General features: G+C 49.7%; 1 protein-coding gene across 4 annotated transcripts in view; it reads left to right on the top strand.

The window, feature by feature from the left end:
* Positions 1–2,022, top strand: part of LOC138435685 (MAL-like protein) — a 33,817-nt gene extending 31,795 nt beyond the window's left edge. For all 4 annotated transcript variants that reach the window (XM_069580615.1, XM_069580616.1, XM_069580617.1 and 1 more), the window contains one exon: positions 459–2,022. In XM_069580615.1, the coding sequence (XP_069436716.1) occupies positions 459–521 (63 nt within the window). In that variant the 3' untranslated portion in view covers positions 522–2,022. The remainder of the gene's footprint in view (positions 1–458) is intronic.
* Positions 2,023–12,489: the final 10,467 nt, after the last annotated feature.

Here is a 12,489-nt window from a genome sequence, read left to right as displayed (position 1 = left end):
GGGCTTGTGAGGGAATCTCAGGAGTTCAATTTGACCAGAGAGCTTGTGGGGCCTCTGAGCCTCTGAAGATTTAAGAGGTGGTGCGTAGAATCGAGTTCTGGACCTCTGAGTGAAACTCTCATTTGAGCACAGACTGTGGCTGAAGGTGGAGGAAGGGGAGAGTGCCCAGAAAGAGGCGAGGGCACCCAGGGCGGGCATGGAGACGGGCCCACTTTATGGCAGGTAGAGGGGCCCAGGTCTGCAGGTGAGAGTGCTGCTGCACAGCCACCGTGGGACAAGGGGTGGAGTGCTTCAGGGCGGGTGGAGGGGCTGCCCCGTGGCTGCTGCCCTCAGGCCAGGCAGGGCTCAGGTGAAGCAGGGTCAAAACAAGGGCCATCCAGGCTGCCATGGGCCTGTGTGGGGTTGCGGGGGTAGTGATTGCCAGCATCTCTAAGGCAGTAACTCCCCGGCTCTTCCAGTTCTTTGCCTTCATCACCACCCTGCTCTACATCCTGCATGCCTTCAGCATCTATTACCACTGAAGAAGCAGGGGGCCAGGCCACGTGGAAGATGCTCTTTCAAAACCAGGAGTGTCAGCTTCCAAAACTGGTTTTCAACCTTCGCCATCTGGATGGTAAACAGCTCACCAACGATGACATCACGGCATCCACAGACCATCTTTTCAGACTGAGCGATGAAATCACGCGCTGGCAGATGTTTGGACATTTTAATTCATTGTGATGAATATGAAGAGCCTGGTGGGGGGAGGACTTTGTTGCTGTTTCATTTTGTTTTGTTTTGCCCGGGGAAAGTAATTGTCTCACGGGATTATCTGACAATGACCCTCACTCTTCTAGAAAGCTAATATCTTATGTGGAAAATTCCAGGTCTACCACCATCGTGCCCGTTTGGGGATCTGCCCCGGCAACGAGCTTCCCCGCAGCTGACTGATGAGAACCTTTATTATTTTCTTAAAATCAAAATGGTGCTGTCAATGTCTTCAGTTCTGAAGAACCACAGACCTTGCTCCTGTCCCGGGATCCTGCCTCTTCATTGCAGTAGTGGTACAAACCCGCTACCCACTCCCACACTGCCTGAATCCAATTCATGTCCCCTTCCTCTTTCCTCTACACTTTTAGGAGCCAAGGGAACTCTGAGGGCAGATTTGTGGGGAAAATAAGGGACCGACCGCAAAATTGTTATATACCAAGACCAGGGAGGGGAGGAGGGGTCGGACAGGGAAGGCTGTAACCCATTTTTCAGATTCTCAGTAAGTCAGGCTGCTCAGAGAACTTCAGGGCTGCAGGACGCCTGGATCAGGCCTCCAAACCCCACTCCTTGTCCCTCAGAAAAGACCATCAAGGAAGCAAGAAGGACATTACATGCCAGGATTCTCCTCTGGGCTCCGGTTACACAGAGGATATCAAGGAGGCTGGCAAGGACCCCATCCCAGGGTCCCTGCTCTTTCACGAGGCTCCTCCCCACTGTGGTCCAGCTGGGTGGGGCCTGGACCGTCCAGCCAGCCTCCTGCAGTGAAGGGCTTCCAGGGGGCCGGGAAGTCCAAAGGCATTTGTGCTCCAGGGCATTCTCAAAGAAAAGGCACAGAGACACGTAATGCTGGATCCCTAACTGAATCGTTTTCAAAGGAAGCTGTGCTGTCTGACGCTTCTGGCCCCGAGCTGGGGGTCCAGGTGTCTGTCTGGCTCCGTCTCTGAGGAGAGTCAGTGCTCAGCCCCCAGCTGCGTGGACCTGCTGCCGTTCTGAAATGCAATAAGTTATTACATGGGAGTGCTTTGTCTGAGCCGGTTCGAGGGCTTAAAGTTTTGGATCGACTTTTTTCTGCTCCTGGGGGAAAGAGGGTCAGGAAGGCGGGGGGGATCACCAGAGAGAAAATCGGCTTCAGGCCTTGATGGCTCACCTTCTAATCACCCCATAGCTTTAAAAGTCACCATTCATCTGTGACTTTCCGGCCTATCATCTGTCTGGGATGTTCAGTATTTCCTGAGCAGTCACATCCAAATAAAAGTGGTTTCTACAGTGTAACGGCTGGAGCTCATCTCTTTTGTGCCCTCACCACTGGGGCTGGCCACAGTAGCAGCTGTACTGAGACCCCACACCCCCGACCCGTGGGAGGGGTCCAAGGCCCAGCCCACCCAGCCTTGCTTCACGGGCAGCTGCCCCGAGATGCCACAGCTGGCCCCAGAACTTGGGTCTGTGGCATCATTTCCACTGCAGTAATAATGGTTTCCCTCGTGGCTCAGTGGTAAAGAACCCGTCTGCCAGTGCAGGAGACACAGGTTCAGTTCCTGGGTGGGGAAGATCCCCTGGAGGAGGGCATGGCCGCCCACTCCAGTATTCGTACCAGGGAAATCCCATGGACAGAGGAGCCTGGTGGGCTAGAGTCCATGGTGTCGCGGAGAGTCAGACACGACTGAGTAACTAACACGCACACACAGCTGGGCTAAGGTGTAAGCATGCGGAAGTGGGGTAACATCAGGGTGCATCACGTCAAGACGCAGTTACGCAAGACTTAGATATGTCAGGAGGTGTTATGTCAAGGTGCTGTGGATTAAGAGGAGTTGTAGCAAGATGTACCTGTGTTCAGGAGTACTTACAGCAAGTTATTGCAAGGTGTAGGTCAGCTCTGGGCACCTGCAGACGCAGTGGCAGCAGCCGGATGGACCCTGTGATCCCTGTAAGTGGGACCATTAAAGACTTGTGTCATCAAACTTGGCAGGAACGCACCAGGGCCCCCTTGAGTTAAGGTCCTTTTCTTCAGCAACCATGGGAAATGACTCCACCACCATTAAGGTCGTGAAGTTATTTCTCTTTTCAGTGTTAAGACGCCTTTTGCGGTGGTGGTGGTCTAGTCACTCAGCTGTGTCCCACTCTTGCAGCCTCATGGACTATAGCCTGCCAGGCTCCTCTGTCCGTGGGATTTCCCAGGCAAGAATATTGGAGTGGGTTGCCGTTCCCTTCTCCAGGGGATCTTCCCAACCCGTGATCGACCCCGAGTCTCCAGCGCTGCAGGCAGATTCTCTACCAACTGAGCCACCAGGGAAGCCCAAGACGCCTTTTAAGGGGAGATAATTAAGGAGCCAGATACAGGTGGGAAACCGAGAGGTCGGTGCAGTTATCCAAGCCGTCCCCTGGGTGGCGCGCAGGCTCCACTCCCATGCGGAGACAGAGGGCCTTCCTGGTGGTGGGAGGTGGTCAGGGAGGGAGGCGGCAGAAAATCCCGCTCGACCCCAGCGGCGTCCTTGCGGATTTTGCCAGAGGAGGCTGCCCCTGCCACAGGGGGAGGCAGGGATGTTCCCTGTCCTTGGAGCTTCCGTGGAAAAGGAGGCCCGGGGCCCTGCCTTGGCACAGTTTGCCTGTTGGGTTAAGGCTGAAGGTGAGGGGCGGGTGTCACACGGAGGGCCGCTTGGTCCATCCACCATTGCTGCGGCCGGGTGACGGCTGGACCCGAGCCAGGGGAAAGCTCTGCACCTCTGAAGGGGAATGGGGGCGGGGGTGGGGGACTTCTGTCTGATATCCTCACAGCCGTCACTACCCGCTGTACCCTCTCTGCCTGGCTGAGTTCACCGGGACACACACACTCCTGGGCCCTGGAGTGATGCGCCTGTGCTGGGGAGGGGCGCACGCTGGCCCGAGCTGACCCAAGACTGCTCCCAGGGACCACTGAGGGAGGCGGGGCAGAGCGTGGGGGATCCCAGGCTAAGGCACAGTGTTAACACCCAACCTTTCCTTTCATCAGCTTCTGCCCATCAGGTATATGCCCAGGTTTCCAGAAGCTTTCAGGGGGCACCGCTGACCCTGCCCACCCAGCTCCCCAGCTCCCTCCAGCACCCCAAACCTTTATGTAGGGGTTTTGGGCCCCAGTGAGTTTGATCCTTGGGTCGGGAAGATCTCCTGGAGAAGGAAATGGCAACCCACTCCAGAAAATTCCATGGACAGAGGAGCCTGGTGGGCTACAGTCCATGCGGTTGCAAAGGAGTCGGACTCGACTGAGTGACTAACACACACACACTTGCTACGTAGCCCCACCTTCGCTGAAATTCTACAGCTGCACCCGAAGAGGGGCCCCCAGAGTGCACTAACACCCAACAACCCTGGACGTCTGCCTGCTCTCTGGGCCTTGGCCTGCTTCTCTGTGGCAAAGATGCCCTCGAAGACCCTCTGGGGTCACTGCTTCCTCCTAGAGAGATAGGGAAGGCGGAGTAGAAAATCGAGGAGGCATTCCCCAGGCCACTTTTGTGCAGTGGGAGGGTAGATCACAAAGCCCTCCCGTCCGAGCCAGGCTCCTCTGGTGCAGACGCAGCAGACACCGGCGGGAGCAGCGGAGAGCCTCGCGCCAGGGCACCTGCCGTCTGCGGGGCAGCCTCCATGTTTGCCAAAAGCATATCTCACAGGTTTGGTTCTGTTGCCTGAGTGTTTGCTGAGCGTCTGCTCTGTGCCTGGGTGGGGCTCTGCTCTCAAGGACTGGGAGTGGGGTGTGTTGCGGGGAGAGGGTTCGTGTCTTAGGGCAATGGGGCACTGACCCAAACTGGAAGCAGGGAGGGATTTACAAAAGGCCTCCCAGGAAATGGGGCCTCCAGGAAGTTATCAGAGCCATCAGCCATCTGCCCTTCCCCTGCCTGGAGTCACAGGCTGGGGGTCTAAAGGGGAGATGCAGTCTTAGGCGGAGAGGGCAGTCAGTGTAAGGAAGGGCTCTGAGTCCAACAGCGGCCATGGTTCAGGAGCCAACAGCAGCCTGTCCAGGGTAGTAGCAGCAAGCCTGGGCTTGCAGATATTAGCTGTGACCTTGATTCTCCTGCCGAGATGAAGAGCTGGGGGAAGAGCTGGGGGTTAAGCAAGGAGTACAGACCCTTGTGTCCACAGTGGCCACCCTCTCAGGAGGCGACCAGAGCATCTTTGAAGATGTGTCTTCATTAAGAATCTATATCCTTGAGAATGGAGCTTCCCTGGTGGCTCAGTGGTAAAAAATTTGCCCGCCAGTGCAGGAGACCTAGGTTCAGTCCCTGGGTCAGGAAGATCCCCTGGGGAAGGGCATGGCAACCCACTCCAGTGTTCTTAAGAACACTGGGAAATCCCAGTGTTAAGACCTGGGAAATCCCATGGACAGAGGAGCCTGGTGGACTGCAGTCCATGGGGTCGCAGTCAGGCACGACTTAGCAACTAAACAACAACATCCTTGGAAATTCCCTGGCAGTCCAGTGGTTAGGACATCACACTTTCACTGCCAAGGGCCTGGGTTCCACCTTGGGCAGGGAACTAAGATCCCACAAGCCACAAGGTGTGACCAAAACAAAAAAATAATCTGTATCTTTGAATTTTCCAAAAACAAAACGCTACTACTACCTTGGATTCCCCATCATGGTACAACTACAAGGAGGATCACAGTCTTCATACTAGTAATGAATTGGTCATTTATACCAGTAATTAAGAATAATGGCCAACACTCTCATGGAAGCTGGTAGACCCAAGCCCTTACATGGCCGCCTCTCCCTTGTGAGGAGATCTGACAGGTATTAAGTGCCACCCTCACTGCAAACGAGTGGGAAGTCCCATCTCCTGCCTGGGGATTCCAGGCAGGGGTGAGGGCTCACACCAGGGCCACACCACCAAGGCCCCCAGATGCACCCCCACATCGGAGCTCCCAGGAGGCTTCAGCTCAGAAGGGGGTTGAGGGTTGCTCCGAATATGGCCCTCTCCCAAGTCCACTTGGAGCCTGAGTCTCCAAGGAGGCTGGGAGGCCTTAGTGCTATTCAGTCACTCAACAGTATCTGACTCTTTGTGACCCATGGGCCACAGCACGTCAGGCATCCATGTCCTTCACCATCTCCTGGAGTTTGTGCAAATTCATGTCCATTGAGTTGGCGATGCCATCCAACCATCTCATCCTCTGCCGTCCCCTTCTCCTCCTGCCCTCCATCTTTCCCAGCATCAGGGTCTTTTCTAACGATTCGGCTCTTCGCATCAGGCTCTGATTGGAGGTCACTGGAGATGTGAAGGAGCAGAGTGAGAAGAGTTTGAATCTCAGGAAGGTCAAAGCACTGAGTCAGGACCATCTGTGTTCCCACCAACCCAGGACCTGTCTCAGATGCTCTTAGACAAGTTTGAGGCATCTACGGCATCCAGTCTGGGCACTGGATGCTGAGATTAATAAGAAATGGCCTCTGCTATCGAGGAGCTCACAGACTCTGAGAAACCAGGGAAAAGACACTGAGCAAGGAGCTAGGGGTTTGCTCTGAGGAGGGCACCAGGGTGGAAACTTCCCCTGACCAGCACGCTCTGGACCGCAGTGAGCCCTGTGACCATTCCAGCCATTTGACCATCGGCCAAGTTTGTCTTTAGCTGGTATCTATACTGCTGTGGATCTTGGAGTTTCTTAGAAGAGCCCTAATTTCATGGAAGGTAATTTTTTCTTCTTTTTTTTCAGAGGCAATCCACTGGAACTGTAGCTAAATATGATTTCATTTTTATGCTTCTGTAAAATTTTTTCATCTAAAAGAATGTGCCAAGAAGGAAAAAGTCCGCTTTAGTTTTGGAAATTACAACCTGCATAGCTCACACATACCCACACGCACACACACACACCCCTGCACACATACATGTGTGCATGCATGCTCAGTCGCTCAGTTGTGTCTGGTTCTTTGTGACCCCATGGACTATAGCCCGCTGCGCTCCTCTGTCCATGGAATTTTCCAGGTGGGAATACTGCAGTGAGTTGGCGTTTCCTCCTGCAGGGGACCTTCTTGACCCAGGGATCAAACCCACGTCTCTTGTGTCTCCTACATTGGCAGGCAGATTCTTTACCACTGTGCCATCATGGAAGCCCACACACTTGCACACAAATACACACCTGCACACACACCCCCTCAGCATGGGGTGCTGCCCACAGAGAGATCTCTGAGCCTGAACTTGCACTTGTGGACACCAACTGCCTTTCTTCCTCTGTTGGCCCCTGAGCAAAGGCCCCCAAGCAAAGGAGAGCTGTCACCCAGTGCTGTGTTGTGGGGACTGGCTGGAACCTGCAGGGGACACCTGCAGGGGCTGAAGGAAAGCGCTTCCACCTGCAGTGGCATCTGTTTGAGAGGTAGGGGCCGGGTGGGCCAGGTGAGGAGCAGTGTGCAACCTGGAAGAACATCGAAATCAACACACAGAAATCCCTTGCATTCCTATACACTAATAATGAGAAAATAAAAAGAGAAATTAAGGAAACAATTCCATTCGCCATTGCAACAAAAAGAATAAAATACTCAGGAATATATATACCTAAAGAAACTAAAGACTTATATATAGAAAACTATAAAACACTGGTGAAAGAAATCAAAGAGGACACTAATAGATTGAGAAATATACCATGTTCATGGACTGGAAAAATCAATATAGTGAAAATGAGTATACTACCCAAAGCAATCTATAGATTCAATGCAATCCCTATCAAGCTACCAACGGTATTTTTCACCGAGCTAGAACAAATAATTTTACAATTTGTATGGAAATACAGAAAACCTCGGATAGCCAAAGCAATCTTGAGAAAGAAGAAAGGAACTGGAGGAACAAACCTGCCTGACTTCAGGCTCTACTACAAAGCCACAGTCATCAAGACAGTATGGTACTGGCACAAAGACAGAAATATAGATCAATGGAACAAAATAGAAAGCCCAGAGATAAATCCATGCACCTATGGACACCTTATCTTTGACAAAGGAGGCAAGAATATACAATGGAGAAAAGACAATCTCTTTAACAAGTGGTGCTGGGAAAACTGGCCAACCACTTGTAAAAGAATGAAACTAGAACACTTTCTAACACCATACACAAAAATAAACTCAAAATGGATTAAAGATCTAAACTTAAGACCCAAAACTATAAAACTCCTAGAGGAGAACATAGGCAAAACACTCTTCGACATAAATCACAGCAGGATCCTCTATGACCCACCTCCCAGAATATTGGAAATAAAAGCAAAATTAAACAAATGGGATCTAATTAAAATTAAAAGCTTCTGCACAACAAAGGAAACTATAAGCAAGGTGAAAAGACAGCCTTCTGAATGGGAGAAAATAATAGCAAATTAAGCAACTGAAAAACAACTAACCTCAAAAATATACAAGCAAGTCCTGCAGCTCAATTCCAGAAAAATAAATGACCCAATCAAACAATGGGCCAAAGAACTAAACAGACATTTCTCCAAAGAAGACAGGCAGATGGCTAACAAACACATGAAAAGATGCTCAACATCACTCATTATCAGAGAAATGCAAATCAAAACCACAATGAGGTACCATTTCACACCCGTCAGAATGGCTGCGATCCAAAAGTCTACAAGCAATAAATGCTGGTGAGGGTGTGGAGAAAAGGGAACCCTCTTACACTGTTGGTGGGAATGCAAACTAGTACAGCCACTATGGAGAACAGTGTGGAGATTCCTTAAAAAACTGGAAATAGAACTGCCTTATGACCCAGCAATCCCACTGCTGGGTATACACACCAAGGAAACCAGAATTGAAAGAGACATGTGTACCCCAATGTTCATCGCAGCACTGTTTATAATAGGCAGGACATGAAAGCAACCTAGATGTCCAACAGCAGATGAATGGATAAGAAAGCAGTGGTACATATACACAATGGAGTATTACTCAGCCATCAAAAAGAATACATTTGAATCAGTTCTAATGAGGTGGATGAAACTGGAGCTGATTATACAGAGTGAAGTAAGCCAGAAAGAAAACACCAATACAGTATACTAACACATGTATATGGAATTTAGAAAGATGGTAATGATAACCCTGTATGCGAGACAGCAAAAGAGACACAGATGTATAGAACAGTCTTTTGGAATCTGTGGGAGAGGGAGAGGGTGAGATGATTTGGGAGAATGGCTTTGAAACATGTATAATATCATATGTGAAACGAATCGCCAGTCCAGGTTTGATGCATGATACAGGATGCTTGGGGCTGGTGCACTGGGACGACCCAGAGGGATGGTACGGGGAGGGAGGGTGGGAGGGAGGTTCAGGATGGGGAACACGTGTATACCTGTGGCAGATTCATGTTGATGTATGGCAAAACCAATACAATATTGTAAAGTAATTAGCCTCCGATTAAAATAAATAATTTTTTTTTATTTTAAAAAGGACACATGGCCCCCAGAACAGCCCCACCCCCAGCAGAGCCCCACCCCCACCACAGCCCTGCTCCTCACGGCCTTGTTCCCAGGACACCGGCGGGATCCCTGCTGAGGCAGTCACCCGTTTCACTGCAAAGGAGGTTGGGCCTCACTCAGTTTGCACTGAGGGCTCATGGGTGGTGTGCGTGTGTGCTAAGTCACTGCAGTCGTGTCCGACTCTTTACAATCCCATGGCACTGGCCCACCAGGCTCCTCTGTCCATGGAATTCTCCAGCCAGGAATGTTAGAGTGGGTTGCCATGCCCTCCCCCAGGGAGGGATCTTCCTGACCCAGGGATCTTCCTGACCCAGGGATCCAACTCGAGCCTCTTATGTCTCCTGCATTGGCAGGCTGGTCTTTATCACTAGTGCCACCTGGGAAGGCCCATGGGTGGTAGTAAAACCACGTAACTCTGATTGGGACTTGAACCCACTGTCTTTTAACTGAGATCACACGTGGTCTCAGGACTTAATGAAGCTCAGTTTCTTGATGTCTCATTGCAGAAAGAATTCAATGAGAGACAAAGTGATAGGTAAGAAGTGGATTAGATTAGTGGATTTAGAGAGAAACACACTCCACAGACAAAGTATGGGCCATCTCAGAAGGTAGGGTGATTAGTGTTTATGGGCTGGGTAATTTCATAGGCTAATGAGTGATAGGGTTATTCCAGCTATTTCAGGAAGGGGTGGGGATTTCCAGGAACTGGGCTGCTGCCCACTGTTTGGCCTCTGATGGTTGGCTCCAGAACTGTGTTGGCACCTGTGGGTGTGTCATTTAGATGGTAATGCATTACAATGAGTGTATGCTGAAGCTCAGGGTTCACTGGAAACTTCCGTCATCTTGGACCGTGTTGTTTGGGTCACACCCTATGGCTATGCCATTCTTTAAAGGTGTGCCCTACTGGCTTCCCTCCTGGATAAGTGGGAGAAGGGACACAGCCAGCCCACAACCCATGACCAGTGGGGCCATGGGGTTCAGGCCTGGATCTGACCAGTGTAGCCACCCGCCACCAGGGCTCTATCCAGAGGGGAAGATGGAGAGGTGCAGGACTCCTCAGCTCACCTCAGACGGCTTGTGTGAGAGAGGGGCTAGTGGTCCCTTGCATACATCCCAGAAAGGCAAGAGAGAGCAGGGCGTCATAGGTTATGTTGTCTGTTTGAGATGCTCCTTGTTTCTTGAGTTCAGCCTGTATCACTATAAACTTCCCTCTGTGAATTGCTTTTGCTGACTTCCATAGATTTTAGATTTTTTAAGTTGTGTGTCCATTTGCAATTGTCTCAGGGTGTTTCCTGATTTCCGCTTTGGTTTCTTCCTTAGCCCACTTGGATTTTTAGTAGCATGTTTAGTCCCCACGTGTTGATGTAGAATCTTGAAAAATAAAACAAATGCGGGAACTCCCTGGAGGTCTAGTGGTAGGACTTCACTTTCCGATGCAGGAGGTGCAGGTGAGCTAAGATCCCCACATGCCTCAGGGCCAAAAAACCCACACATAAAACAAAAGCAATATTGTAACAAATTCAATAAAGACTTTAAAAATGGTCCATATTTTTAAAAAGAAAAAATAAAGGATGTATCCAGCAAGACAGAAACAGACTCGCAGAAGTAGAAATCTAGTGGTTACCAGTGGGAGAGGGGAGTGAGGAGGGACAAACTACTGTATGGGATTCAGTTCATTTCAGTCGCTCAGTCATGTCCAGCTCTTTGTGACCCCATGGACTGCAGGAAGCCAGCCTTCCCTGTCCATTACCAACTCCCGAACAAAGATTCCCAAACTTATCCCAAACTCATGTCCATCGAGTCAGTCACGCCATCCAACTATCTCATCCTCTGTCATCCCCTTCCACTACTGTGGGCAAGAATCCCTTTGAAGAAATGGAGTAGCCATCGTAGTCAACAGAAAAGTCCGAAAGGCAGTACGTGGATGCAATCTCAAAAACGACAGAATGATCTCTGTTCGTTTCCAAGGCAAACCATTCAATAGCACAATAATCCAAGTCTATGCCCCAAACATTAATGCTGAAGAAGCTGAAGTTGAACAGTTCTATGAAGACCCATAAGACCTTCTAGAACTAACACCCCAAAAAAGATGTCCTTTTTATTACAGGGGCCTAGAATGCAAAAGTAGGAAGTCAAGAGATACCTGGAGCAACAGGCAAATTTGGTCTTGGAGTACAAAATGAAGCAGGGCAAAGGCTAACAGACTTTTGCCAAGAGAACACACTGGTCATAGCAAACATCCTCCAACAACACAAGAGGAGACTCTACATATGGACATCACTGACATATGGATATTGACATATGGTCAATACTGAAATCAGATTGATTATATTCTTTGCAGCCGAAGATGGAGAAGCTCTAGACAGTCAGCAAAAACAAGACCAGGAGCTGACTGTGGAAGTTCATGGTTCATGTCCTGTTGCAGCCTGGCTTGGAGAATTTTGAGCATTACTTTGCTAGTGTGTGAGATGAGTGCAATTGGGCAGTAGTTTGAGCATTCTTTGGCATTGCCTTTCTTTGGGACTGGAATGAAAACTGACCTTTTCCAGTCCTGTGGCCACTGCTGAGTTTTCCAAATTTGCTGGCATATTGGGTGCAGCACTTTCACAGCATCATCTTTTAGGATTTGAAATAGCTCAACTGGAATTCCATCACCTCCACTAGCTTTGTTCGTAGTGATACTTTCTAAGGCCCGCTTGACTTCACATTCCAGGATGTCTGGCTCTAGGTGAGTGATCACACCATCGTGGTTATCCAGGTCATTAAAATCTTTTTTGTATAGTCCTTCTGTATATACTATGTTGTATAATATACATTTATTATAATAACTTTTAATGAAGTAAAATCTATAAAATGCTGAATCACTGTGCTGTACACCTGAGACTAATATAATTTTGTAAATCAACTATATTTCAATTACAGAAAAGAAAGAAAGGGAGAAAAAACAAGGGAGGAGAAACCTTGTCTGCAAAGTGCTGGACTTCCCACACAGAGCTGCTGGTTTCCTTCTGGCCTGAAATGCAGTCATGAGTCCCAAGGCATGTGGAGTCATCTGCCCCAAATCGACAAACTTTCTGTTTTTGGTGCTGAATCAGTTCAGAGTATTCTGCAGCTCTGGGTCTAAGCTAAACACTTGTGTGATTGAAACCAGCCAGCCCCACAGGCATCTCTTACTGGTGCAGTGTAAACAGAACCTTTGGCTTTCCTGTCCCACTGAGAAGTGAAATACCATGTTATAAATAAATTCACACTAAAGAAAGCTGAGCGTGGAGAATTGATGCTTTTGAACTGTGGTGTTGGAGAAGACTCCTGAGAGTCCCTTGGACTGCAAGGAG

This window comes from Ovis canadensis, chromosome 3, assembly GCF_042477335.2.
Source record: "Ovis canadensis isolate MfBH-ARS-UI-01 breed Bighorn chromosome 3, ARS-UI_OviCan_v2, whole genome shotgun sequence".
Classification (NCBI taxonomy): Eukaryota; Metazoa; Chordata; class Mammalia; order Artiodactyla; family Bovidae; genus Ovis; species Ovis canadensis.
Note: the sequence above shows the minus strand (reverse complement) of the source record. Positions and strands in the feature narration are given on the sequence as shown.